The following is a 13753-nucleotide window of genomic DNA, read 5'->3' as shown; positions in this document are numbered from 1 at the left end:
AGAGTCCTGATGGTGAAGAACATTGGTCTCACGTACCCCCGTAGAACCAACATGGCGGAGACACCTGGTGCAATGCATCTGTTGAAAGCCAAGATGGCTGAGCAAACTGACAGGGAGCACTGACAAAGAGTTAAACAAGCCTGCAGAATTGATTGGGTGGTCTTGAAGTCCTTCTCAGTTTGGCCAGTTTTGGAACCAATAGCCTTGGAGGTATAACAGCGCTCATTGACACTTGAACAAACATTTATGTCCTGATGAGAAATGACAACTGACAGCATCAACCTAAAGGCTGTGTTGAACTTCAGTATGGCTGAAAGAAAACATGCACAACAGTTGGTAAAAACAAGAGCAGCCTCCAGAATTGTTTCATTGCATTGACTTAGTGCTAAAATGGCCTCAAGTGCAGGAGTTGTGCAATCACTAAAGGCAACCATAGCCTTATACACACAGCCAAAAAGTCTAAATCCTCTAAGCACAGTGAACATTGTTGAAAATATGTTTTAGTCCTTTAAGTTCCTTCACTGTCAAAAAGACGACAGCAGGCGTTGTAAACGTCCTTTGTTGTGACGCACCATTTCAGTGTCACAGCGTCATTTTTTGCTGAAGTGTTCAATTCTCTGGGTTTATCAGTCCTCATTATACACTCACAAGGGCAAGGCTTCTAATATAGTGGCAAACAGTGCAATTACCTCTGATCTCGAATAACTATCAACAGCTGCTGCAGCTGACACACCTAGCCAAGGGTGCATCTCAACAGTTTAAAGTGGCTTCCTCTCCTTGCCTCATTTCATCCATCTGCACTCATTTCTTCTGCTCATTATGAAGACTATTGTATAGTCCATTGACAGCTTTTGTTGTGTGTTTACTGTTGACGCCTACTATCAGTTTACTGACTGGGTGTGTTCAACTAAGGAGTTTAACGGAGAATTTTGTCTTATAGCAGTAATCGGTTGACTTATCGCAATTGAAGAATACTTAACTGTCATTTAGATCCCAGAAAGAATAACCAGATGCTTTCTACTGGATTTACTGGGTCGTAATGTTCTTGAGTTATTATTTGCCTTCTGTTGAATCCAGTGTGATGGGCCACCAGATACAGCGTTAACCGTGCTTTATAGATGGATGAGGGCTGGCCTCCTTAGGACGACACAGTGAATTTGAACACTATGTCATAATGGCTTGGAAGAAATAAGGAGTGGAAAGTGTGCAACTTCTGCCAAGACATTTCTTGCATTGTGTTTGGCTGCTATGGAAGGGGTCAATGAAAGCAGCTGAGCATTATATTTCCTTTCTCTGTGATCTAGGGACATAAAGGATCATATTCTATATACCATTTAAATCAACCAAAGCCTTGTGTCTATAGGTTGTGAGTTATTATTATTATTGAGTTATTTGGTTAATACATAGTCATATTTGGTATATATTTATTCCTCAGTTTGAGGATTCAAGTGAACAATTGTTTTATTTGGTCCAAATGTCCCCTATATCCCTCCCACTATATGCCCAAAACACAATTATGTAATGTATAATTAATACTGGCACGCCTTTCCTCCAGCCTTTCCAAATTTCCTGCAGATTAGATGATGTCTAATATTTTCCTAGATAGCTCACTCCATTTGTAGATGTGACATAATTCAACATATGAACATCTGGATGCTGTTAGCCGCGAAACACATTTATTAATTTTTTTCTATGATTGAGGCAGGGAGGTACAGTCTGTGCACTGTTAATAAATGGTGCATAGTTGGTGAACCCAGTGACTCCAACATCCTTAACAACATTAGGAGCAAGGTATTCAAAAAACGTATTGCTTCAGTGATGTCTAACCAGCTGGTAAATGTAATGTTTCTCTTTTGTATGCTTTTAGTTTTTAACATTTTTAAAAGAGGCACTGAAATAGGTCCACTAATAATGGCATGTGGATGTCTTCCAGAATGAGTTTGGAACATGCCTATGACCCAGCTGGGTGGGATTCGGGGATAAGAGGGTGGCTTTATGAAATGTGAGGTAAGTCTACTAATCTCTTTAGAAGTCTCTGGTGATGTGTTTAAACTATGGGACATTGCCTGCTTGCACCTTGTCATTAGGGGCACCATGAAGTACATCGAAATAGTACATTTCACAGGTCAATCTGCTTTAAATCAGTGTTTTTCAATCCAAGACTTTGCTCTCGCTGCTTCAAATGTCACAAACAAGCATTGTACTACACTGAGCAAATCAAACATTAGAAACACCTTCCTAATATTGAGTTGCTCCCCCCTTTTACCCTCAGAGCAGCAAGGTGTTGAAAGCGTTTCACAGTGATGCTGGCCCATGTTAACTCCAATGCTTCCCACAGTTGTCAAGTTGGCTGGATGTCCTTTGGATGGTGGACCATTCTTGATACATGCAGGAAACTGTTGAGTGTGAAAAGCCCAGCAGCATTGCAGTTCTTGACACAAACCAGTGTACCTGGCACCTACTACCATTCTCCATGCCAAGGCACTTAAATCTTTTGTCCTGCCCATTCACCCTCTGATTGGCACACATACACAATCAATGTCTCAATTGTCTCAAGGTTTAGAAATACTTCTTTAATCTGTCTCCTCCCTTTCATCTACAGTGATTGAAGTGGACTTAACAAGTGACATAATTAAGGGATCATAGCTTTCACTTGGATTCACCTGGTCAGGTCTATGTCATGGAAAGAGCATGTTTTGTATACTCAGTGTATGTGTGCATAACAACAAATCATAAAAAAGACACAATTACTTAAAGGATTCAACGTTTACTTCATAAATTCTAAATGACAATTGGTTACATAGAAATGACAGCTAAATCTGTACTTGCTTATACTGCCTTGCTTTCCAGTCTCCAGTACACTTCTTTTGACCTGAGAGCCTGGCAGGTGCATGTAAAGTCAATAAGTAATGAAAATAGGATTCCTTCACAAAGGAACACAGAGTGACTCCACTTCAAGTTTTCTAGACCCAACATAAAATACCTTCCTTTGCTACACATATTCAGATTGCTCAATATTTGGATGCGCCTTTAACTATACAAAATCAGACATCTGTACATCAATATGTACTTTCATGAACTTGACTCAATACAAAGCCAACTTTCCATGATTGTCTCCAGTCTTCCTCTTATGGACAGACAGAAGGCCTGGTCTATGTTACACCTCATCTGGAGGTATAGCAAAGTGTCTGATGCTGCAGGGGAGATTCTGATCCATTGTGTGGACAAGATCCCAGTCACTGGCACAGAACCACACATGCAGATGCCTGCCAACATGTGTGTCTGGGTGTGATAAGACATATAGAGTGTGTTTACATAAAACTCATCCTGTTTTATGGGCAACTCAAAGCATTACATAATCCAACTTGTGCTTGGAATACTTTGACCCATAGACTGCCAATAGACTTGGCATCAATAGTTGAAGTCGTCATGGCCCGGTTCAGAGGCTAACTATCGTTACCCTATGATATTCTTTGGTCAGTTACACAATATGTAATTAGATTATTTTTTAAAAATGTGACTTCAATAAACCACATTGAACCACAGGAGCAGCAATGACGAAAACATTTTTAAACATTTTTTCGGGAAGGCCAAGGATATATACGTCATAACATTTTGAGATGAAATACAACATTGTAAACCCAACTATATAACATTAACCATTGATAGTGCTGATTCTGAGTAATTTGGCATAATTGTGAGGACTCGTATGCACACATTTATTGTAATTTATTCGTGAGGATTATTTCATTCACCACAGCAATCATACTCTGCAAAATAGTTATCCAACACTGAATGGACAATACAAAGACAAAAAGTAAGACATATTTATACACGCTATATGTATAAAACATTTTAGGAATGCTATAAACTAACCAAGACCCATCATATGAATCAAACTGTCACATGGATGAACAAATTACTTAAACCACTGGAATGTAATTGCTCTCCAATAACATTCTGTTTTTAATTAAAGGCACATTTAAGGCGTAAAATCATCCTTTATGCTGTCATTAAGAAACATTGTCATCGACTTGACAGTAATTGTGCAATGCAGCAGGGCATTGACACTAGAACATTTTTGTGATTCTAAGAATCCTTCCGCTGCTCATAATAACTTGTTTGTTAGTGAAAAACAAATATTGCATGTGGAAAATTCAGACTGATACATTATTGGAATGTCATTTGGAGACATCTCTCAATTTATTTCTGAACTTAATACCTCAGCCATCTCTCAAGAGCCTCAGTTCATTTTTTAAAACAGGCAACCATCCAACACTTGGCTTTACTTTGTTACGATGATATCGATCCATTCTCTGTTGGTTGTAGAATGGACAGATGGGCTTAGCCCTTATTGCCATGACAAGGTAACTGTGTTTTGTGCAGACCTGACCAGCTATGGACAACATAGATCTGTCTATAAGGAAAGCTGTCCATCAGGTGATATCCGTGGAACCTCAAGTACAACTTCTCTTTGTACTCTTGACCTACATGTGTACATGGGCCACTGTAAACAAATAGCTGACAAGTGTGTGAACCACACAGATATCCTGGGTGGCAGTAGAATGAGGGGACAGTTGTGATTCCTGTTGATCTTCCTTGTACTAGTACTAGTCAACCCCTGCCCTCCCAATCACTGCTGAGGATTTACAAAGAGGGGCGTGGTGGTGGGCGGGCAGGGGGTGGGGGCAGGGGGCCTTGTCCTGGAGGAGGGGCCTGAGCGGGTGGGGGCAGGGAGCTGGTTGGGGATGCAGGGTGTGGAGGGGAAGGGGGGCACATAGGAGGAGGGGGTATATGCAGAGTGGTTGGAGGGAGGGCTGGAGTTGGAGGAGGAGTGTAAGGTGGGGGTGTGATGGTAGGAGGTGGAGTAATGGGAGGAAGAGGAGTGGTAGAAAAAGGAGGGGGTTTTGAGGGCAGTGGAGGCAGTGTGGAGGTGGAGGATGGAGAGGGGGAGGCTGGGGGGCTGCCGGTGGGAAGGGGGAATTTGCCTTGGGGGGGTGGTGGGTTGCAGCCTCTTGGAGGGGTGTAGATGGGGGCTGAGTGATGGTTGTAGTGGGGGTAGCGAGGAGGATTGGACTTGACCCGGGTGAAGTTCATGCATCGGCCCTGAAATGTAAGAGAGAGACAAGGTTGGAATAATACAATGTATTATTTCTGAATCCACTGGTCAGTTGTAGAGGTGGTGTGGTTCAAAGTAAAAAGCAATACATGTATACATTCTCCAGTCTCTATTCATATCTAAGAGACACAGATCTCATGATAAAAATTAGGAAAGTCAGTCACATTGATGTTTCACATACACCAGTGAGGAGATTTTATTTTATGCTATTGTATTGCTTTGTCAGTTGTGCTGGTCAGTTGAATTAGCTGAAGGCATAAAAATGTATCTTGCTTCGAACTGTTACAAACTGAATGGATTGATTGCTACAACACATGTTCCTACAACATGGCAACCTTTTTAAGAGAGTGTGTGCGCACTGTCCACCATCGACATTTCTATTTCAAAATGACTGGGTTAGGGAGACCAACACACATGCTGTGATTTCCCATCATGATTCATGTCTGCATAGTGTCAGTGCCAAATCCAAAGAAAAATCCTTGCTGCAAAACCTTTACTCAAAAGAAGATGTTTGAGATGCCATCCCAAACAATATCAATGCAAAGAACAGAGAGTACATAGGCCTATGCTTTAAGATTCATGTAGTTTCAAGTTTATTACTCGTATGCACGGGATACACATGGTAGACAGCTTCCAACAACATGCTTACTTGCAGGTTCCTTCAGAACAATGCAACAACAATAAGAAATAAGAAAAGATGAGAATATGAACATAAAGTAAATTGCAATAGAATAGAATAATAGATTTTAGCATAAGTATAACGTATGAAGGCACAATTCAGAGTTCCAAATGTAGGGGTGGGGGGGGGCAAGTGTATAAATTGAGCAGTGTAATAAAAGTCTTGTAGCAAAAGCTGTGATGTGTGTGAAGCATGAATTGAAGCAAAAAATGTATACGCAACATGCAACAATTTCAAAGACTTTACTGAGTTACAGTTCATATAAGGAAATCAGTCAATTGAAATAAATTCATTAGGCCCTAATCTCTGGATTTCACATGACTGGAAATACCGATGCGCATCTGTTGGTCACAAATACCTTTAAAAAAGGTAGGGATTAGAAAACCAGTCAGTATCTGGTGTGACCACCATTTGCCTCATGCAGGGCGACACATCTCCTTTGCATAGAGTTGATCAGGCTATTGATTGTGGCCTGTGGAATGTTGTCCCACTCCTCTTCAATGGCTGTGCAAAAATTATGCTGGAACACACTGTCGTACAAGTCGATCCAGAGCACCCCAAATGCTCAATGGGTGACATGTCTGGTGAGTATGCAAGCCAGCCGGAAGAACTGGGACATTTTCAGCATCCAGGAAATGTGTACAGATCCTTGCAACATTATCAACAACATTATCATGCTGAAACATGAGGGGATGGTGGTGGATGAATGGCACAACAATGGGCCTCAGGATCTCATCAAGGTAAATCATCAAGGTAACTCTGTGCATTCAAATTGCCATCGATAAAATGAGCTTATGAGTTTAAAATAGCTTATGTCTGCCCGTACTATAACCCCTCTGCCACCATGAAGCACTCTGTTCACAATGTTGATATCAGACCACTCTCCCACACGACGCCATACATGCTGTCTGCCATCTGCCCGGTACAGATGAAACCGAGATTCAACTGTGAAAAGCACACTATTCCAGCATGACTGTGGCCATTGAAGGTGAGCATTTGCGACTGAAGTCAGTTACGACGCCGAACTGCAGTCAGGTCAAGACCCTGGTGAGGATGACGAGCACGCAGATGAGCTTCTCTGACACGGTTTCTGACCGTTTGTGCAGAAATTCTTCAGATATGCAAACCCACCGTTTCATCCACTATGTGGGTGGCTAATCTCAGACCATGCCGCAGGTGAAGAAGCCGGATGTGAAGAGGGCACGACAAAGCCTATTGCCCCTCGAGAGACTGAAAAGATTTTGCATGGATCCTCACATCCTCAAAATGTTCTACAGCTGCACCATTGACTGGTTGCATCACTGCCTGGTATGGCAACTGCTCGGCCTCCGACCGCAAGGCACTACTGAGGATAGTGCGAACGGCCCAGTACATCACTGAGGTCAAGCTTACGGCCATCCAGGACCTCTATACCAGGCGGTGTCAGAGGAGGGCCCTAAAAATTGTCAAAGACTCCAGCCACCCTAGTCATAAACTGTTCTCTCTGCTACCGCACGGCAAGCGGTACCGGAGCGCCAGGTCTAGGTCCAAAAGGCTTCTTAACAGCTTCTACACCCAAGCAATAAGACTCCTGAACAGCTCATCAAATGGTTACCCAGACCATTTGCATTGTCCCCCCCCCCCCCCCCCCCCCGCCTTTTTTATATGCTGCTGCTACTCTCTGGTTATTATCTATGCATGGTCATTTTAACTCTACCTACAGTAGAAGTCGGAAGTTTACATAGACTTAGGTTGGAGTCATTAAAACTTCTTGATGCACCCATCCCATTAGCGGGATCATTTTCGTCAACCACCGCTGAATTGCAGAGCGCCAATTTCAAATTGAATCACTAAAAATATTTAATTTTCATGAAATCACAAGTGCAATATAGCAAAACACAGCTTAGCTGGTTGTTAATCCACCTGGTGTGTCAGATTTCAATAAAGCTTTTCAGCGAAAGCATACCAAGCGTTTATGTAAGCACACTCTCTCAGTAGGCAAAATATTACAAACAGCTAGCAGCCAAATAAATGGGTCATGAAAGTCAGAAAAGTAATAAATTAAATTGCTTACCTTTGATGATCTTCGGATGTTTGCACTCACGAGACTCCCAGTTACACAATAAATGTTCCTTTTGTTCCATAAAGATTATTTTTATATCCAAAATACCTCCATTTGGTTGGCGCGTTATGTTCAGAAATCAACAGGCTCCAGCGGTCACGACATCGCAGACGAAAATTACAAATAGCATAGTTTTTTATAATCAATCCTCAGGTTGTTTTTACAATATATAATCGATAATATATCAACTGGGAATGGAGCTTCTTCAATAGGAGAGAGAAAATGGATGCTCCAAGCTGTTGCGCATACAAAACACTGCTGGCACCCAGCCATACAATGACGCGATGTGATCTTTCTCGCTCATTTTTCAAAATATAAGCCTGAAACTATGTCTAAAGACTGTTCACACCATGAGGAAGCCATAGGAAAAGGAATCTGGTTTATATCCCTTTAAATGGAGCGAAGGCAGGCTATGGAACATGGAGCTTTCAAAATAGAGGCCAATTCCTGGTTTGATTTTCCTCAGGTTTTCACCTGCAATATCAGTTCTGTTATACTCACAGACAATATTTTGACAGTTTTGGAAACTTTCGAGTGTTTTCTATCCTAATCTGACAATTATATGCATATTCTAGATTCTAAGCCTGAGAAATAGGCAGTTTAATTTGGGTACGTTTTTCATCCAAACATCAAAATACTGCCACCTACACGCAATAACTAGTTTTTCAACCAATCCACAAATGTCTTGTTAACAAACTATAGTTTTGGCAATCTACTTTGTGCATGACACAAGTCATTTTTCCAACAATTGTTTACAGACAGATTATTTCACTGATAAATCCCTGTATCACAATTCCAGTGGGTCAGAAGTTTACATACACTAAGTTGACTGTGCCTTTAAACAGCTTGGAAAATTCCAGAAAATTATGTCATGGCTTTAGAAGCTTCTGATAGGCTAATTTACATTATTTGAGTCGATTGGAGGTGTACCTGTGGATGTATTTCAAGGCCTACCTTCAAACTCAGTGCCTCTTTGCTTGATATCATGGGAAAATCAAAAGAAATCAGCCAAGATTGTAGACCTCAAAATCTGGTTCATCCTTGGGAGCAATTTCCAAACACCTGAAGGTACCACGTTCATCTGTATAAACAATTGTACGCAAATATACACCATGGAACCACACAGCTGTCATACCGCTCAGAAAGGAAATGCGTTCTGTCTCCTAGAGATGAACGTACTTGGTGCGAAAAGTGCAAATCAATCCCAGAACATCAGCAAAGGACCTTGTGAAGATGCTGGTGGAAACAGGTACAAAAGTTACCACAGTAAAACAAGTCCTATATCAACATAACCTGAAAGGCCGCTTAGCAAGGAAGAAGCCACTGCTCCAAAACCGCCATAAAAAAGCCAGACTACTGTTTGCACATGGGGACAAATATCGTAGTTTTTGGAGAAATGTCCTCTGGTCTGATGAAACAAAAATAGAACTGTTTGGCCATATTGACCATCGTTATGTTTTGAGGAAAAAGGGGGAAGCTTGCAAGCCGAAGAACACCATCCCAACCGTGAAGCACAGGGGTGGCAGCATCATGTTGTGGGGGGTGCTTTGCTGCAGGAGGGACTGGTGCACTTCACAAAATAGATGGCATCATGAGGATGGAAAAAATATGTGGATATATTGAAGCAAAATCTCAACACATCAGTCAGGAAGTTAAGTATTGGTCGCAAATGGGTCTTCCAAATGGACAATGACCCTAAGCATACTTCCAAAGTTCTGTCAAAATGGCTTAAGGACAACAAAGTCAAGGTATTGGAGTGGCCATCACAAAGCCCTGATCTCATTCCTATAGGGAATTTGTGGGCAGAACTGAAAAAGCGTGTGAGAGCAAGGAGGCCTACAAACCTGACTCAATTCACCCAACTTATTGTGGGAAGCTTGTGGAAGACTGCCCAAAACATTTGACCCAAGTTAAACAATTTAAAGACAATGCTACCAAATACTAATTGAGTGAATGTAAACTTCTGACCCACTGGGAATGTGACAATACTATACTATTAATAATAAAAGCTGAAATAAATCATTCTCTCTACTATTATTCTGACATTTCACATTCTTAAAATAAAGTGGTGGTTCTAACTGACCTAAAACAGGGAATTTTAACTAGGATTAAATGACAGGAATTGTCAAACTGAGTTTAAATGTATTTGGCTAAGGTGCATGTAAACTTCCGACTTCAACTGTAGGACTCCAGGTCGGGTTAACAGGAGCTTGCAATGTTTTCAACTTAGGTCCACCTGGAATTGTTTATGAGAAAACATACCCAAAGTTCACAAAGTTTATTTTCCAGCAATTGGACATTAGCCATCAGGATACTAGGAGGAGGAGGCAGTTTAGTTTGGATAGCCAGTGTTTTGGAACACTGGCTGATGTTTTGGAATATTAAACAATAACCCTACGTACATGCTTTGCATTCTGTGCGAGCTTGGCTCTGGTCAGGATTATTGTCAGTGACAATATTGCGTGTATGCCCTCTTTTGTGCTTAAATCGGTTAAGCTGTCTCTCTCCTTGCAATCCAACTACAGTGGATGGGTTACCAGTTGTCTGGGTCTATCTTAGTCCCTGTGGAGCAGCCTGAGAGAGGACTGAAGTGAGAGAGCATGAGGAGCCTCATCCTGTAGGAACATTGAGGCAGGCTGGTGAGACCTTTACTGACTGCTGTGGTTGAACCACTAATTCAAATCAACACTCCTGTTCCCTTGACTCACGTAGCAGAGCAGATTTTTATTTTACTACCCCCTGACCTTTGACAAATTGTACATTTATGAAAGACTACCTGAAATGAATACAAATAGGTTTTACTTCTTGAGTTCAGCTCTCTGACTTCAAAGCACAAACTAATACCAAATGTGGATGAAATATCTACAGCTGATGCAACCCTTGCTGTGTGCCACCACACCATTATGTTTTCTTTGTGTCTTAAATTGAAAACAGTACAGCTCCTCATTAGAGCCCCAACCAATGTGAATGGACAAAGCCATTGATCATGTGACACCATTCATTCCTATGTGAAGACTCAATAGCACATTGAAGCCAAATGAAGTTGGTTAAGATGGCATCTCAAGGATACATAACATGCTCAGTTTGAGCTAATCCAGGAAGTGATGTTGCAGGCTAGCTCAGTGCTCCCCCCTCTTATTGAATAACTCTAGTTGAAGGCCAACCAGGGTCCTCAGTCTGCCATTGGCAACTAAATTGTCCTTATAACTTATTCTGTGTGTGATTTTAAAATTGGTCCAAGGACATACATCTGGTACATTAGAAGCAATTATTGGTACCATGATTGTCTTCTAAAAATGTTGTTGTTTACACGGAGATTTACATTTTTCCATTGACTGGGGATCCTGTTTTCTGCAGTTCTGCACTTGGCCTTGAACTTACTTCTCTCCTGGCACCAACACAGGGGCAGAGGAGAGGAAGCAGGGGCTCAGCTCTCTCCCCACTAGCCCTGTCAGTGCACTGGAACATTGGATAAAGGGAATCGGACTGAGTATGTGATGTTTAGTGCTGGAATCCTGGCCAGATTCTTTCCCTCCCACAGCTGCATTGGTTTGGAGGAAACTATAAAAACAATGCCTTAATTTGAGATCTTAATTGCAACCAGAGCAGGCTTGTTTACTGAGAGTCAACAAGAAAACTAGAGAGCTCTCTGCGTACTAATGAACTAACAGCTTTATGGAGACGAGGTTTCACTCTTACTCTTAATTATGTACGGCTTAGTTGTTATTAATGTCAGCAGTCATTTACAGTGTGATAGGCATTAGAATAGAGTATGCTAGTTTTTATTTTTGCTTTTTAAGTCTTATTTCCCCTCATGTGCTGGCAAAGGTAAATTCATGACAGCATTCCAAGTTCTGATGTCTCTATAATTTCCACTGTCTCTATTCATCATCTTACAGTGGGGTGTGCAGACCAATGGAGCTGCAGTAAGCTGTTGTACCTAAGAATAAAAAGCCTCATTGGACATTTTGTGTTCAGTCAGTGCAACAGGCCTTTCATGTGCTCCCCGCAAGGGCACAATGCTTCCACTCGCCCTGCTGTGTACTTTACTGTAATATCTTCACATTCGCATCAACAAGTTACACAATTAACCACATAGCTTTATGTACAAGGAAAAACTAATAAATCAGCCACACTGGAAAATGCTAAAATCTTTGGATAATTATTTGTTTGAGCCCATCCCTCAGATGACATGACTGAAGAACTTTGCTGACAATGCACTTTAGCTCCATCCACCCTGAATAGCTACACATTAATTCAGGTTGAACTTCCTGTGAAGGAGGAAGTAGAGTCGACTGAATCAATCTTCCTCTCTGTTCACATTCTCCTCAGCACAGCCCAGTCGAACCTGACCACAGCTCCAGTGGAGGCTTCTGAGGGGAGGACGGCTCGTAATAATGTCTGGAACTGAGCAAATGGAATGGAATCAGACACATGGAAAACATGTATTTGATGTATTTGATACCATTCCAATAATTCCGCTCCAGCCATTACCACGAGGCCGTCCTACCCAATTAAGGTGCCACCAACAACCTACGTATGCACAGCTCTCAACGCAGCCTGTAACTCTCAACGCAGATATTAACTCTCAACGCAGCCATTAACTCTCAACGCAGCCTGTAACTCTCAACGCAGCCATTAACTCAATGCAGCCATTAACTCTCAACGCAGCCATTAACTCTCAACGCAGCCTGTAACTCTCAACGCAGCCTGTAACTCTCAACACAGCCTGTAACTCTCAACACAGCCTGTAACTCTCAACTCAGCCATTAACTCTCAACACAGCCTGTAACTCTCAACGCAGCCATTAACTCTCAACTCAGCCACTAACTCTCAACACAGCCTGTAACTCTCAACACAGCCTGTAACTCTCAACACAGCCTGTAACTCTCAACACAGCCTGTAACTCTCAACTCAGCCATTAACTCTCAACACAGCCTGTAACTCTCAACGCAGCCATTAACTCTCAACGCAGCCTGTAACTCTCAACGCAGCCATTAACTCTCAATGCAGCCATTAACTCTCAATGCAGCCATTAACTCTCAACGCAGCCTGTAACTCTCAATGCAGCCTGTAACTCTCAACTCAGCCATTAACTCTCAACACAGCCTGTAACTCTCAACGCAGCCATTAACTCTCAACGCAGCCTGTAACTCTCAACGCAGCCATTAACTCTCAATGCAGCCATTAACTCTCAATGCAGCCATTAACTCTCAACGCAGCCTGTAACTCTCAATGCAGCCATTAACTCTCAATGCAGCCATTAACTCTCAACGCAGCCATTAACTCTCAACGCAGCCTGTAACTCTCAACGCAGCCTGTAACTCTCAACGCAGCCTGTAACTCTCAACGCAGCCTGTAACTCTCAACGCAGCCATTAACTCTCAACGCAGCCATTAACTCTCAACGCAGCCATTAACTCTCAACGCAGCCATTAACTCTCAACGCAGCCTGTAACTCTCAACGCAGCCTGTAACTCTCAACGCAGCCTGTAACTCTCAACGCAGCCTGTAACTCTCAATGCAGCCATTAACTCTCAACGCAGCCATTAACTCTCAACGCAGCCATTAACTCTCAACGCAGCCTGTAACTCTCAACACAGCCTGTAACTCTCAACGCAGCCTGTAACTCTCGGGGGGGTTTCTAAAGTCATGGGTGCCAGCTCACCACTACTGTAGTTTTCCCAGCAGTCCTCTCTTTCTACAGTATGTGTGCTTTATTACTGGCAGCTGTGCCCATTTATGTTGCTACATTTTCTTTTGCTTCAAAATGTACTCATCATGCAAAGCCTGATTCATGCGTCACCAAATAAAAACACAGACTGGCTTTATGGAGGAGGAGGAGGAGGAGGAGG

The 13753-nt window shown here is 42.2% G+C and overlaps 1 protein-coding gene across 1 annotated transcript in view; it reads right to left on the bottom strand.

Moving 5' to 3' along the window:
• Positions 1–2745: 2745 nt before the first annotated feature.
• The window catches only part of LOC110525650 (anthrax toxin receptor 1), a 50815-nt gene continuing 39807 nt past the window's right edge, over positions 2746–13753 (bottom strand). Inside the window, exon 21 of the mRNA XM_021605971.3 lies at positions 2746–5106. Coding sequence (XP_021461646.3) covers positions 4648–5106 — 459 coding nt within the window. The 3' untranslated portion in view covers positions 2746–4647. The remainder of the gene's footprint in view (positions 5107–13753) is intronic.

The sequence above is a fragment of the Oncorhynchus mykiss genome, chromosome 6, assembly GCF_057628025.1.
Source record: "Oncorhynchus mykiss isolate SJ-2025 chromosome 6, ASM5762802v1, whole genome shotgun sequence".
NCBI classification, from domain to species: Eukaryota; Metazoa; Chordata; class Actinopteri; order Salmoniformes; family Salmonidae; genus Oncorhynchus; species Oncorhynchus mykiss.
The sequence above is the reverse complement of the archived record's forward strand: the minus strand, read 5'-3'. Positions and strand labels throughout refer to the sequence as shown.